This window comes from Prosopis cineraria, unplaced genomic scaffold (genome assembly GCF_029017545.1).
Source record: "Prosopis cineraria cultivar Desert tree isolate PC_DT_omini unplaced genomic scaffold, ASM2901754v1 PC268, whole genome shotgun sequence".
NCBI classification, from domain to species: domain Eukaryota; kingdom Viridiplantae; phylum Streptophyta; class Magnoliopsida; order Fabales; family Fabaceae; genus Prosopis; species Prosopis cineraria.
Genome location: NW_026555595.1, coordinates 29,919 through 45,185, shown reverse-complemented (window position 1 = coordinate 45,185; position 15,267 = coordinate 29,919). Strand labels below are relative to the sequence as shown.

Sequence of the window (15,267 nt, the reverse complement as noted above, 5' to 3'; positions counted from 1 at the left end):
TATATTTTAAATTATAAAATATTTTTAAATAAAATTTTATATATTAATAAAATTTGTTAAATACTTTTTATAATTTTATTTTTAAAATAAAGATGTAAATTTTTAAAAATATTTTTTATTTAATACTCTATTGATAAAAAATATTAAAAAAAATATATGAAAAAGATAATATTAAAAAAATATCATTAATAAAAATTTATTTTTATAAAAATATTTTATATTTTGAAACATTTAATTTTTTTTAAATATTTTATAATTTAAAACAGAAGGAGTAATTTTTTAATTCATTTATAAGGGTTAAAAAATAGTTAAAATGGTTTGTATCAAGAAGAATGACAATTAAATTTCAATGAAACTATTTTATTCTAACAGAGTCCTTATAAATTCTAAAATATAAAACTAAGTTTTTTAAGTCCTTAAGGAATTATACATTATGATAAATTAAAAAGATTCGAATACCCTTAATAATTATAATAAAAAAATTGAATACAGAAATCTATAATGTAAGGCTTGTTTGAAAATTTTAAAAAACAAAAAGTTGAAAAAACATGTTTCAAAATGTGTTTTCTGTCATCTGTTTTGAAAAAAAAAATAAAAGTTATTTTAAAGAGCTAAAAAAATATAATATCTTTTAAATGTTTTGTTACTTTTTTGTCTAGACATCAAATATTATTTTTTATTAATGACAATTATGTCAATAAAATAAATTATTCTTTTACCTTTTATTTTATTAATTTAAATTTATTTTTTAAAAATATTGATTCAAACATATTTTTTTGTATTTCTTATTTTCAGAATTTGTTGTGAAAAACTATTCTGCAAAATTATTTTAAGAACAAAAAACAAAGCCAAACAAGTTCTTGTTCTCTCGATTGGCAACTTCATTTACATTGATTTATAACTTAATTTTCTAATTTTATTTATGAACACCATAATTTAGTATTAAATTTTAAATTTATTTACAACTTATTTAACTAACATGGAAAAGACTTTTCATTTCAATTATGTAAGTAAATCCATATAAAAAGCATTGGAAGGTACCATAGTAAAGATGAGCTTTTAGTAATCTCATTATCATCACCATTTACATGCTTCTTTACTCAGCGACACACCATATTTCGAACACTTTTGTAGCTTTTCATGTTCCTCTCTGTACAATACGTAGTCATTATAACAAGTTTATTTTTTTATACTACATATCCATCGGCATTAGACTTTCTTGGCCTCACAGTAATAGTTGGGAGCATGTTACCATCAAAAAACATATCTATCAACAATTCTAGTAACCAAATAAAATTTATATCGGTCCACTCACATCTTGCTTTTGAGTTGACTAATATCAACACACCCATCAAACACATATACTTTTTACAACTTGGATATAACAGCTTTTCTGCATCAATTTGCAAGCTCTCGTAAATGTGTGGTTGCACAAAAGACTCCATTCCAATGTTATGGATCATATACTCTATTATATCATTTCAAGTATTCTCACCTACTTCTTTCTCTTGAGATATGGAACTTGATCTTTTGGCTTTATCATGTCATATCTATTTCTTATATATCAAATTTATCCCATCATAAAATAAACGTTCTTTTATTTCAACAATACCCAATTGACTTTTTTTTAAATATTTTACACAAGGACAAGAGTACATTTTATTTTTACTAGAAACATTCTTTTCAATGAATGCAAGAAAGTATTCCAGCCCATTTTTATATTCTTCATTTGTTTTTCAAAAATTTATCCAAGTATGATCCATTATTTAACTATTAAAATATAAATTTTGTAGAGACTGAAATTTTTTTTGGTAGTTTCCTCTTAAAATAGAACCCTCCAAAGTTTTCATAATCAACTCAAATCTTAACAATAATGAAGTTTAAATTAAACTCCCAATTATGACTATACAAAGTATATATATTTTCTTAGTTCAATCATATTTGTTTATTAATTTGTAAAGTTTAGAAAAAAATTGGCAGCATTTTCTCTTAAATTATGGCATTTCAAAATTTTAACAACAATCAAGTTCAACCTAAATTAACTCAAATCTTAAGAAATTTTTAATTTAAATAAATCAAATTGTAACATCCTGATTTTTTTATATAATAAAGAAATTGTGGAATTTAGGTTTTGAGAAAAAAAATGATAATAATAGGAATTTATATTATTTGAGGTTATTTAAAAATAATATTATGGTTAGGTATTTAATTATGAATTTAAAAATTTAAATTTAAAACCATATAAGCAATATTTAGTTAAGATATAATACATAAATAATTTTTTTATGTATGTGTTGAAAAAAAAAAGAGAGAGAAGGTAGAAGGAACAAAAAAAAGGGGTGGAAGGTTGTTGTTTCTAAGTCCCACATTGGTTAGATGAGGGAAGAGAAGAGGTGCCTTCATGTATAAAAAGGAGGGGGTGTGTGCATTAGGAAGCATGAGAGGCTAAGATGCAATTTAGAGAAAATTGTAACTTTTGGCCCAAAGATTTGAATAATTAAATTCAAACCTATAGTTTTTTTTAATATAATTTTGGGACTCACAATCCCATTTTTATATTATTTTTCTCTCTTCCTCTCACGTTGCTCGGCGTTTTCTCACAAGGGAGGATTATTTTCTTTTTCTTCAGATATGTTCTAATTTTCCTGTTTAGATTAGCATTTAAAAATTTATTTAATTACAAAATTAATTTTATAGTTATTTTCTAAATAATATTAGCTTTCTAGTGATATGATTATTTTTGTAGGATAGAGTAAATATTTTGATTAGGATTTTTCTATAGGATAGTTAATCTGATGATATGATGGATTAAAAATATAGGTTAAAATTCTTAGGGATATAGTAAATATTATAGAATATTTTCTTGAGGTTGAAACTCATGTTTAAGAATTTTTGAGTTAAAATCTAGATCTATATGGTTGAATTTATGTGGAATCTGAGACGTAGGGATAAACCTATGATTATTAAATATTTATTTAAGTATGAATAGGTATTTTTGAGGTTATAGAAAGGTGATTTGAGGCTTCAGGATAATTCTAAAATTTTTAATTTATTTTTGGATGAATTTTTAGAATGTAGAAGGATGAAATTGTGATACTAGAAGTGAATTGAAGATAAAAAAAAATAGTTCATTAGGGTACGAGAATTTTAGAAAAGAATTTGGGAAGTTAAATGAGGCATAAATCTTAAATTAGTGTTAATATGGACTACAGATTTAAGACTTTCTAACTCTTTAAATTAGAGTTATTTATTTTAATGTAAAATTAATATATAGTATTGTGAAATAATTATGTAGATTATATTGACAAAGATAGTGGTGAAAAAGGAGTTGTGAAGGGGAACTTGTTATTTAAGACACAAGGTAACCATTATTAATGTGTTGTGATGAGTGTGTTTGTGAATGGTTATGTGTTGACTTGTTGTTTGAAAAAACTATGAATTATTGAAAATAAATACTGATATATACTTGTTTGAAATTATTGCCAAGTGGGTCAAAAATTTATTTATCATGATGAGATATTATTGTTCGGATATATTCCTGTTTGGATATTTGAATGATGCATGACTTGTCAGGGTATTTTAATGTATGGTGTTAATGGGAATTTCTGTTCGGTTAATTATTACCACGTGGTAAGCCCTCATTGGACCCAATGAGTGGCGTGTCGCTTGGTCCAACTCACCTTTGGCCGGGTGATTTGGCGTCCGAGCATGGCGAAAGGAGGATATAAGGTGCAGTCATGCAAATTAAATACTTGTTCGGTTTGTTTGAAAATATTGTTCGGTTAAATGTTTTGTGTGCCCACTTAGCAATCGCATGATTAGTTACAATCGCATGCATCATTACATATTAATTTTTGGTTACTGGGACTTTTAAGTCTCATTCCCCGTGGTTAATATTTTTACAGGAGCTAGTCCGGCCGAGAAAGCACCAGAGGTGTAACTATGGTGTATGAGACACCATCTTTTACGTTGCCTCTTATTTTAAATTATACAATGTATCTTGTGCCAACTTAGGACATATCTTCTTTGTGAAGCATGTAAACTTTAATCCTTTTTATTAAAAGTATTTATTTGACCAAGAAGATTATGTTTGTCTCTCTTGATTCATGACCTAATTTAAATATCATGCCATGAGGATCCTGACTGTCCCTCATGGTTCTAATTGCTTTTTTTAAGATATTTTAAGACCTGTGGTATATTGTCTTGGATGTATCATGATAAAAAAATTTTCTACCATGATAATGGTTTTAATAATTTGCGAAAAATCGGTTTGTATTTTTGAGGGTGTTACACAAATCACTTTTTAAACATATAAAAATTTTAAGAAACACATGAATAAAAATTATGACTAAATCATATAAATTTTTGTTAGTTCAAGCATATTTGTTTATCAATTTATAAAATTTAAAAAAACATTTAGCAAAACATTTTCCCACATCCCAAAATTTTAACAATCATAAAAAACGGCAACAATTGATAATTAATTATCCATTGGAAACATGTCTACTATTAATCCTCTAACATTATAAATTCCACATGGAAATTGATAAAAAAACAAAGTAAATTTAAATTAGATTTAATCATAAAAGATCAATAAAAAATAAAGAATTTGAACATCCTCATAGCATAGGTAAATGCAAACTTGATGCTAAAAATTCATATATATAAAAACCCAAATTATTTTAAATTTCTAAAATCAATGAAAAAATAGAAAAATAACAATGTGCATGACTTGCCCAAAATTCAAATAGGAAGAAATGTAACTATTTGAAGCAACGTATAATTAATAATGGAGATTCACCGAGAAGGTAGAAGAAGGTATACCAAAACCATTTGCCTGTAATAGAGGTGAAGAAGAAAAGGAGAAAACTCATAAATATAGCAAAAAAATTGAAGAAAATCCAAAAATGGAGAAGAAGAAATGAAGAAACTTTTGAAATGGAGAAGAACAAGAGGGGACTCACCACCAAAAATGAAGAAACCCACATGCCACAGCCTATTGAAGAAAACCCACTTTGGCGCAAGAGAATGGCGTAAAAATGCGATGGCTTAGTGACAAACGGTGACGGCTAAGTGAATAGACAACGATGGAGAGGGAACTCAAATTAAAGAGCAAGATGGGAGAGAAGGCAGAGTGAAAAACTAAACGAAATGAAGCTGGTACGCATCGTGACGTCTCATTTCTAATTTAAAAACAAAAACCACTTAAAACCAATGTGAAAAGGTTAATTTTTTTTTCAATTTTCTAATATATCCCATGTCGGTTGGGTAAATAATCAACATGGAACAAATTTTGTATGTCAGTTATATATATAATCAACATAAAAAGTGTTTCACTTATTTACGTTCATGTCACTGCTTTTTTTTTACTATGATTTTTTTAATAACCAATATTAAAAAGTGATGTGAAAAGAGTTTTTTTAGTAGTGAATGTAGGAAGAAGGGTGAGGGAGAGAGAGAGCTCAAGATTAGAGAGAGTGAAGGTGGTGAAGTGAAAGTAGAGATGGGAAACCATGTGGGTCCAAATCTTATGGGTCCGATCCTTAAAGACTTAAATCCTAAAGTTTAAATTTTTAATTTTTGACATAATTTTTAAGGCCAACTCTTATTCAAAGGGTTTAAAATCGGGCTTATAAGTTTACTTTTGAAAAAATTTTAAAAATTTTAATATTGTAATTTAAATAAAATATTTTAGAATTTAACATAAACAAATCAATGTTTTACACCAAACAAAAATTTAAAAGTCTAAATTTAAGATGAAGATTAAAATTTTTATCAATCTAAATCTAAATCCTCCTCATCATCATCTAAAAATAGAATATTAAATCTGTTAAATATAGATACACTTGTTGAAGACAGAAATTGAGGTTTAATGTTAACTATCTCTGCAATTTCTTCTTTATCACCTATAATAAATATTAATTAAATTGTGTCATTATTATATATATATATATATATATATTGGAAGACAAAATATAAAAATTACCTTAAAATGACACAAAACCATTTAACCACGAGTACAAATTAATACTTGCATATTATTTAGAAGGAGGCGAGGATGATACTTTGTTAAAACACGAGAGTCTATATTAAAAGCCAATTCACCAACTACTATAGTGATCGAAATACTTAGAATATTGCATGACATGCTTGAAAGCATATGAAATCATTGTTGATTAATTTTTCACCAATACAACACATCTAATTTTGAAAACCAATGACCATCAAGATAAGCTTCTTTCAAAGCATAATCTAATTCAGATTTTTCAATGGAAGAAACATCCCTACTCTTAAAATTAAGAAAATCCTACATTTAAAAAAAAAAATCCCTAATCCAATCATATGATGAGTTTTTAGTTTTTAATTTTAAATTGTAACAAGGTTTGGAGAGCTACCCCAGCTTAAATCTTTTTTTAAGGCTTATTAGAACTGAGCCCATAAGCCTGATTATCCTAAAAATCATTCATTTTTAAGTATGAATATTTATTTAAATAGAGTCTCTAGGCTCAGCCCTCCAGGCCTCAACTTTAAGTGAAAGATAGGGAAAGGGAAGTGGAAGAAGAAGAGAGGCTGACTTGAGGAGAAGAGCCATGGAAGGTCTACAAGGTTGAATTTGTTGGAAGAGAGACGTGTGTTATGGGATTATTACTTTCTTTCTAAAAAGTTAGATCAATGAGATATATAGTATACCCATTTATATAGTCAGGATTCTCTTTAAGTTTTTTCGATATGGGATATGACAATTCCTTAGCCAATTCGTGATGTCCTCGTCACGAGTGGTTTGTCAGAGGGGTTTACTGACTAAGCAAACTGAGTCTAGCTCTAATACTATTTTATTATAAAATCATTACTTTCTCTTCAAAAAGTTAACTTAATGAGATGTATATCATACTTATTTATATAGCTAGTACCCTCTCCAAATCCTTCCAATCTTGACATGACATGTGGCTCTACTGGATCTCCTGTGCTCTAAGATATTTGCACGTACGCTCATGGAAGGAAACCAATAGAGAAGAAAATAGGAAATCAAGTTAAGATATTGTGTTTGTAAATAAAATTAGGTAACCGAGTTAGTAAATTAAGATAAATGAAATTGCAAATCTGGTAGAATAAGTTCCAAATTTTTGTATTTAAAAAATTTTCTATTTGAATTATTAAGGGCAATTGCCTCTTTGTTTGTCAAAAAAAAAAAAAACACTATCGTGATACTAACTGGTAGAGAATATGTTATATTTTATATCGAAACTATCCTAAAATAAATTTCATACTATACTAGAATTTATACTCCATATACGTATATATTTAAAATATGATAAAGAAGATCAAAATTCTTGGCATTCTCTTGTGGAATAGTCATGGCATGGATAGCTACGCTTCATTGTTTCAATTAAAGTAGTGTATCGAAAGGACTGGGATCTACCCTCACTAATATCAGCCACGCAGTCATTTTGTTTTTCAGATTATTTTACTTAGAGAGGGTAATTACAAATTAGGCACTAAACTATACATTTATAAGCATTTAAGATCTTAAACACGTTTTTTAATTTATAAATGTTCTTCCTTAACTTGTAAAAACAGTATAATATAACCTTTATCATTAATAAAAGTCAACATATACCAGTAGTTGATAAAAAATAATCAAAAATATTATAAAAAATGTTCAAAAATTATAAAAATATCTAAAAGCTACAAACAATGACACAATAAAATTACAGAAATGAATAAAAAATTACACAAAAATATTCAAAAATTTCATAAAATGACAAAAAAATTTGTTCCTTTTCTAATTAATTAATAATTAAAATTAACTTTTATTAATAATTGGTATTATATTACACTGTTTTCATAAATTGATAGAGAACATTGTACATAAAACAATTTCAGGATCCCAGATATTTCCAAACTTAAAATTCAAATTACTATTTAATCCTTTTATTTATTTTGGATCATCTTTCTCATAATTTATGGAAACTTTATTTTTTTTGGCCAAATATAATTTATGAAAACTTCCAGTTCTATTTTGGGGGCAATAATTTGACCGTTACAATCCGACGTCTTGAGTTATTCGCAGAATCTCGCCGTACGGGTTGTATAGCTTCTGACGCATCTCCAAATAAACAAGTGTTTCCTGATTTTTTTTTTTCCTACGCCAATTTCCAATAAAATCTTAGAACCTGTTTGTTTGTTATTTTAAAAAACTGTTTTTTTATCTTAATATTTTTAACATAAAAAAACTTGTTTGGTTAATTATTTTTAATTTTTTTTAAAACAGTTTTAAATTTTTTGATTTTAAACACACAAAAACCAAAACAAGTTTTAGCTATTTCTGTTCCTATTTATTTTAGTTTTATAAAAAAAAAGTAGAAAACAAGAATGAAAATTGTTCTCAATAAAAAAGAATCACCTATTTCAAAAATTTATAAAACTGCTTTTGAATTATTATTACCAGACAAGTTTTTTTTATTTGTTCTCACAAATAATTTTTAAAATTGTTTTGTAAAATAACATTTGAAAATGAAAAATGAAAACAACAACCAAACAAGCCCTTAGTATTTTATGTACTAATAGTCTACTATTAATTAACACTAGAATAAATTTAAAATTTCAAATCCAGTGGTTAACCAAATCTACTATTGTTGGACTTGAAAAGCATAAAACAAACCGAACCCATGTCTCATGGATTTAAAGTCAGTGATTCAGATGAGTCAGACTTAATTGAGATTGAGTTTATTTAAATCGGGCTTAGAGCATCTTGCTTTCTTAAAAAAACTCATATATCTGAGCTCAATCTTATTTTTTTTCGACTGCATTTTGACTGGCCTATCGAGCTTGGCCAAAAATGCAAACTCTGTATACATATAAAGCTAAAAAATTTCAATAGTCGAGCTTATTTGGGTAGGACTCAATTCGGGCATGTTTATTTAGATCGAATTTAAAATATTCTACTTTTTTAAAAAAGTTTATATAATCAAGTTTCGTCTTAATTTTTTTTTAAACAAGTTTAGATTGACTAGTAAAACTTAATTTGAATTACTCGCTTTACATGTTCTAGTTGCGATGTAGCTCAACATTGTTCTTTGGATCATTATATTGCTCATTCTCTCCATTTGAAGTAATGAAAATTAAATTAATAAATTACGCAGGTTTTATAAATTGCCAGTGTAGGTTGACCTTATGAGTGGTCAAGAATCTACAGAACATTTCTAACTTCAATCACAGGTTAATCTGATTTTCCTTAAAATAATCCAAAGGCGAGGGAGTTTTCGAGAAAAACTCTCACATATAAAATAAAATGTACACCATTTCAATTAAATAAAATTTTATATATAATTATTTTTAATAATTTAATTTTTAAGACAGGACATCTCTTCAATTTCTTATTTGTTTCTCTCTTTATTATTATCAACGCAGTATTAATTTATATTTACAGTCACATAACACAGTATGCTTTTATTGGGTTATTTATAAATGATGTGGTGTACTGTGTATGCACGAGAATTTCTCCATTTAAGAAGTCTGTTGATTAATTGGTCATTTAGTTGAGTAGATGCCACGGAACAAAATAGTCACTGGCAATGCTTAATAAATTAATTAGCCGGCTTCTATTAGTATTTTCAGCATGCTATTATGCGTTGCTAATTTGCTATGACTTACTTCTTTCATTTAAAAATATAAAATATTTTTAATTAAATCTCACCGCTAATAAAATTATCACCTACTTTCAAACTAACCCTATTTTTTATATTTACTCTTATTAAATATTTTATAATAAATATAAAGTTATTATCAATAGAAATGTTTTGAAAAAAAGCAATGATTGTACCTCAAAAGATTAAAAATCCCTTACATTTTTAAATATTCAATTCCTCAAAAAATATTTTATATTTTTAAATGGAGGAAATATACATAAAAATATACAAGAATGCGTTTCACTATTATCAATTTCGCTAAAAATTAATTTAAATTCTATTATAATAAATAATCTTGCTTTATTTTTAACCTTTTTAATTTTTTTTTGATAATTTTAGACAATCTCTTTATCCATAAAACTTTATGCCAACACGAACAATAAGTCCTCTTTTTAGTTTTATTTACATTTACACATAGTGTCATTAAACAAAAGAAAATCATATAGTATAACTTTAAACAAATTGAAATAAAGTAATTTGTTTTGGTAAGGTTAAATAATGTAAGTTTTGTTAGAACATATTTATATATTATTTGAATTTGAAAAAATTATTTTTAAAAGAAATAAAACTATTATTTTGAAATTTTTAAATAATATATAAATTACTAAATTTTTAGAAATCGAAATCTATAATTTATTCAAATTTTAAAAAATCACATGCTCTTAAAAAAGTACAGTAATACTTTTCTTTTTTTGGAGCAAGTTTAAAATAAAATACAATATACTTTTATGCACAAAAAGAGACGGGATGCAATGCACGTCAGCATCACTCAATTTATGCCATTGCCGACCTGTTCCAAAAGTCCGTTTCTGATGTATATTGGCCAAAGGGCCAAAAAGCAATAAAATCCCGTTTTGGTAAACTAAACGGGAGAGTCTGCCACGTGTACGCATGACGTAGCGTCTCTGAATTCGCCCCTGGAAAGCTCGTTCTCAACGGATCCGTTGATATTTAAGATTTTTTCTCCGAATAATATTAATTTAATGTGCTGTTTTATAATTTATTAATTAACGTTTCGGGTCCAGAGAAGTTTCTTGGGTGTCAAAACCGATGTCACCTCCCGCTGGAGGCACCGCCCGCATCAACAGCTGTAAATTGAAACAAAGAACAAACGTTATAATTTTATACTTACAAAAAAAAATATAAATATATACTTTTAAAAATATAAAATATTTTTAATAAAATTTTATTATTTAATAAAGTAGTTATCAACTTTTAAACTAATTTTATTTTTTTATATTTACTCATATTAAACACCTTACAATAAATATAAAATTATTTATTAATAGGGACATTTTTTAAAAAAAATAATGATTATATCTCAAAAGATTAACAATATTTTATATTTTTTAATATTTAAATTTTTAAAAATAATTTATATTTTTGAATGGAGAAAGTAAATTTTAATCTTAGTATCATATTAATAAATATTTCTTCTGTCCAAATTTACTCATTCTCATGGAACAAGACAAACTGATAAAAATAGAAAATTTATACAAAATATCCTTTCTCCATTCATAAGGTAGTTTTTTATCATATTAAAAAATATAAAGTATTTTATATATTTTAAAAAGCAATTAATAAGATTTTTTTAAAATTTTTTTAATCACAGGTGTAATTAATAATATTTTTAATTACAACACTCTTTTAAATAAGAGTAAATATAAAAAGAGTATGCAATTTTTAAATTGGCTGACTAATTCATTTGAAGTATAATTTAATTAAAAATGCTTATAATATCATATCATTTGGAGAAGTAAGAGATATTTTATTTTTTATGTTTGCCTTCCGTTTAATACTATAACATTTAATACCATAAGGCAATCAAAAGGTAGGAGAACTTTTATTTTGTTAGAAGAATATTATTAAAAACAAGTTATTATTAAGTATATCAAAATATTTAAAAATGAACAAGTACTTAGGAACAAAATGAAAGGGCAAATCAAAACAAGTAAATTGAAATGGATGGAGTACAGATTTAAATTTAATCATGTTTTGGCTGTATCATTAAAAATTATTTTTCTCATATTTCAACCATAGGATAATGATAAAAATACAAAAAAAAATCTAAATTCAATCTTATATATGATAGCTTTGATGTACTCCCTCCATTTAAAAATATAAATATTTTTAATTAAATTTTGCCTCTCAGTAAAGTGGTTAACTACTTTCAAACCAATCCTATATTTTTATATTTACTTCTAATAAACACCCTATAATAAATATAAAATTACTATCAGGGCACTTTTAAAAAATAATTACACCTCAAAAAATTAAAAATATCTTATATTTTTGAATATTTAATTTTTTTAAAAATATTTTACATTTTTAAACAGAAGGAGTAATTGTATATCAAATTATATTATAAATAAAGATATATAATATAGATAATTTATATTCTAGAATTAATTTTGGCATGTAATTTTTTTGTCTTTTCTTCTATTATTTTATTTATTTATCCTGTTAAAGTTTTATGTAAATAATTTTTTTGGTATGTTGAATTTTTAAAATAAAATTTTGGCAGTAGCATTTAAAAGTTTTTCTAAGAAATTTTTTAACTCTCGGGTGAAAATATCTCTCCCGAAATTTAATGTCAACCAGGACAAACTGAAACATATTCAAGGAAGTGGGGTCTCTCCACTTTCTTTTTCTCCATTTCCCTCCACTTCCCCCATCCTCACCATTCATTAATTTTATCATTTAAAAAAATTATTTAATAAAAAAATTTGAATGGTGAGGATGGGGGAAGTGGAGGAAAAGGGAGGGAAAAAAGTGGAGAGACCCCTGATCTCATATTCAATGGAATTTGATTGACAAAAAATATATATATATATATAATTAAATAAATATAAGCTAAGTGTGGTTGACACCTGCTGCTCAAGCCTGCGTCTCTTCCACACTCCTTCCATCTCCCTCGCTCTCTCCCCCTCTGTTTTTTTTTTTTTTTAATTCTCTTTCTCTTTCTTTCTTCTTTTTGTATAAATCACACATTTCGTCTTCTTCATCTTCTTTTTCTTCTCACCTCTAACCCTTGACCTACTTTTCTATTTTACGTTCCTGTTATATTTCTCTGTTTTTGTGAATGGTATTGTAGAGTTTCAGAGTCTTCAGCCTCTGAAAGAAGCTGTACAGTGAAGCTAATTTCAGGTATTTCCTGTTTCATTTCTTCTAGGAAACTCTGAATCTGCACCTTTCTGCAATTGATTTGCCAGCTACGTTCTTAGATCTGCAGCTTTGTTCTTATCCTCGGTTCGTTTTGTGGCCTTTGTTTTCTTCTTCTTTTCTGTTTTCTGGATTATTTTTTTTATCCGATACGATTTCACTTTAAGATGAGAAAGCTTGAGGTTCTTCGGATCTGCTCCGAGCAAAAATTGTTCCGATTGATTTCTGTTCCTGTTATTATTTTATTGTAGAATTATCTATCTTCAGCCTGCCAAATGATTTCCTCTCTCTCTCTCTCTCATTTTCTGCAACCAATTTATGGAAATTCAAGTACAACTTTCTTAACGCTGATAACTATCAGATCTTGCCCTGCGAGGTCAGTTGCTATCTGAAATGTCTCTATGTAAGGGATTGGATTCTCTTGTGCAGAAAGAAACTTCTTCTCGAGCTTTATTTCCAGCTGAGGAAACTCATAATCTATTTAGCTCCGTGTTTGAAAATTATTAAGCTTGTTTTTAATATTTATTTATATTTATTTGCTTGATCTTATCTTATTTTGAGCTGTTCAAATCTTTATGCGCGTTTAGGATGTCTGACAAAATTAATCTAAGGCGCTGAAGATTTCAAACTTCTATTTTATTTATTTTTAAATTTTGAAATTTATGTCCTAAATTTTTCTCTTCCTATCATTTGGTTGTGAGTAGGTCTTGTTGATAGCCGAAATCAAGGAAGAATATGAACCCTTGCGTGATCCAGCAGCAAAAAGTCGTCGCATCCTGTGAAGAAATGAGCAGCAGACACCCTGTGGTTTGTCCCAAACCGCGCCGCCTTGGCCTCTTAAACGTCGTAGTGAACGACCACCCTGCCAGGCCCTTCCGGTGGCATCTCAGGTAAATTTTTCTCCCCGTGCACCTTTGTAGGGATATGCTTTATTCCCCTCCTACACTGGTTCCTTCTCGCTCGTGTTCTAGATTCATATTTCTGAACTAATAATCTCTGATAAAGTCATTTTGATTGAGCTTTGTCCGGCTTGTCTTCTGCAGTTGCCAGGCAGATATAGTTGATTCAAAATCTGTGAGTGATCCATTGGACCTCATCCTGACCAAGGTTAGTCTATTTTGCCATCGGTTTCCTCCGTCATGAACTTGGATTATCTCCAGATGGATCTTATAATTTCAATTTATTCAACTCGGTTCATTGTTAACTTATTTTTTTTATTAACTTTATTTGTGAATTGCAGGGTGGTTGTGGTATAGAACAACCGTGTGCACAGGTAGCTTCGTCGCCCCCCTTTTTTTGCGGGTCACCGCCGAGCAGAGTAGCTAACCCATTGATCCAAGATGCTCGATTCGGGGATGAGAAGATCTCCCCGCTCTCACCATCATCCAGGGTTCCTACCCCATCTGGGCTCTCATCGCCTCCCTCATCTTCCACAAGGAAAGGAGGCTGTGTTCGCTCCAACTTCGGAAGCAATCCTGCTGTGAGAATCGAGGGGTTCGATTGCCTCGACAGGGATCGGCGGAATTGCAGCATCCCTGCTCTGGCCTAGATTGAATCCAATCCACATATTGAGAATAAATATCAATGTAGAACAAGAGAAAGCTTTAGCAGTAGTCACTACTAGTAACCACACAAAAACTTCGTTAACCGGGAGAGGAATTTTGGAAGCGCAGAAGAGTGAAAGGAAAACTATCTTTTGCCTATTGTAAATATGTTTAGAAAGAAGTGTCTGTAAATGTCATGGATGTTGTGTCTTGTAGGTATTATTATCCTTTGTAAGGCCACGTAGTCTGGTCAAGGAAGAAGGTCGAGAGGGGATTAACCCTCTTAGTCTGGGTCTAGTGACATCTAGTAATGTGTACGGCGTACTATCTTCTTCATTGTAATTACACGTCTTTGAGGATAGGAGCTGATAGACTTTTCATTTTGATCTGTTTTCTCTGGGTCACTTGAAATGTAGTTAAGCGCCTCAGGAAGGAAAAAATCTGTGCAAAAGATGGTTTATTTGAGTCCTTCAAGTTACTTGGTCTGTCTTTTGCAATGTGAACGTAAAGTTTGTGTGAAGAAGAGATCTTATTCTGTTGGCAGTGTCGCCATGTTTATCCCCTACTCCCCACCCTCAACGTTCCTGTGTTGCTTTCGGGTCAGGAGCCACAGGACTTCGCTTCTGTTTCACGCATACTTGCCTGTGTGACTGAATAAAATATACGTCATGCTGTTGGGAATGCGAGGGATTCTTTTTGCTTACGGTTTCCCTTTGTTTCTGAACGTTGGTGTAATGGTGTACGTTTATTCGCTGTGACTGTTGTCCTATGTTCACAAGTTTCTTGGTTTGTTTGCTGCTTTGGTCTTGCAGCCGATTTTGGTTCCGAAAGCTGGTGGCCTCTTTCGTTTACGGTTTCCCCTCTTTCCCAGG

At 28.5% G+C, this 15,267-nt stretch overlaps 1 protein-coding gene across 3 annotated transcripts; it reads left to right on the top strand.

Moving 5' to 3' along the window:
- Positions 1-12,557: 12,557 nt before the first annotated feature.
- Positions 12,558-14,938, top strand: LOC129296141 (uncharacterized). Of its 3 annotated transcripts, none has more exons than XM_054934731.1 (4): positions 12,558-12,836; positions 13,556-13,741; positions 13,895-13,958; positions 14,092-14,938. In XM_054934731.1, exons 2-4 carry the CDS (start codon positions 13,587-13,589, stop codon positions 14,398-14,400), a joined length of 528 nt encoding a protein of 175 aa, XP_054790706.1. In that variant the 5' UTR covers positions 12,558-12,836; positions 13,556-13,586; the 3' UTR covers positions 14,401-14,938. The 3 variants fall into 3 exon arrangements, with proteins under 3 accessions (XP_054790706.1, XP_054790707.1, XP_054790708.1); XM_054934732.1 differs by having other exon boundaries at positions 12,558-12,938; XM_054934733.1 differs by lacking the exon at positions 12,558-12,836 and adding an exon at positions 12,967-13,227.
- Positions 14,939-15,267: the final 329 nt, after the last annotated feature.

Bases quoted from the DNA above. Each gene is read 5' to 3' on its own strand.
- LOC129296141 (XM_054934731.1), top strand. From the start codon at position 13,587: ATGAACCCTTGCGTGATCCAGCAGCAAAAAGTCGTCGCATCCTGTGAA. The intron at 13,742-13,894 runs GTAAATTTTTCT...TGTCTTCTGCAG, and splicing joins CCCTTCCGGTGGCATCTCAG to TTGCCAGGCAGATATAGTTG. The intron at 13,959-14,091 runs GTTAGTCTATTT...TGTGAATTGCAG, and splicing joins TGGACCTCATCCTGACCAAG to GGTGGTTGTGGTATAGAACA.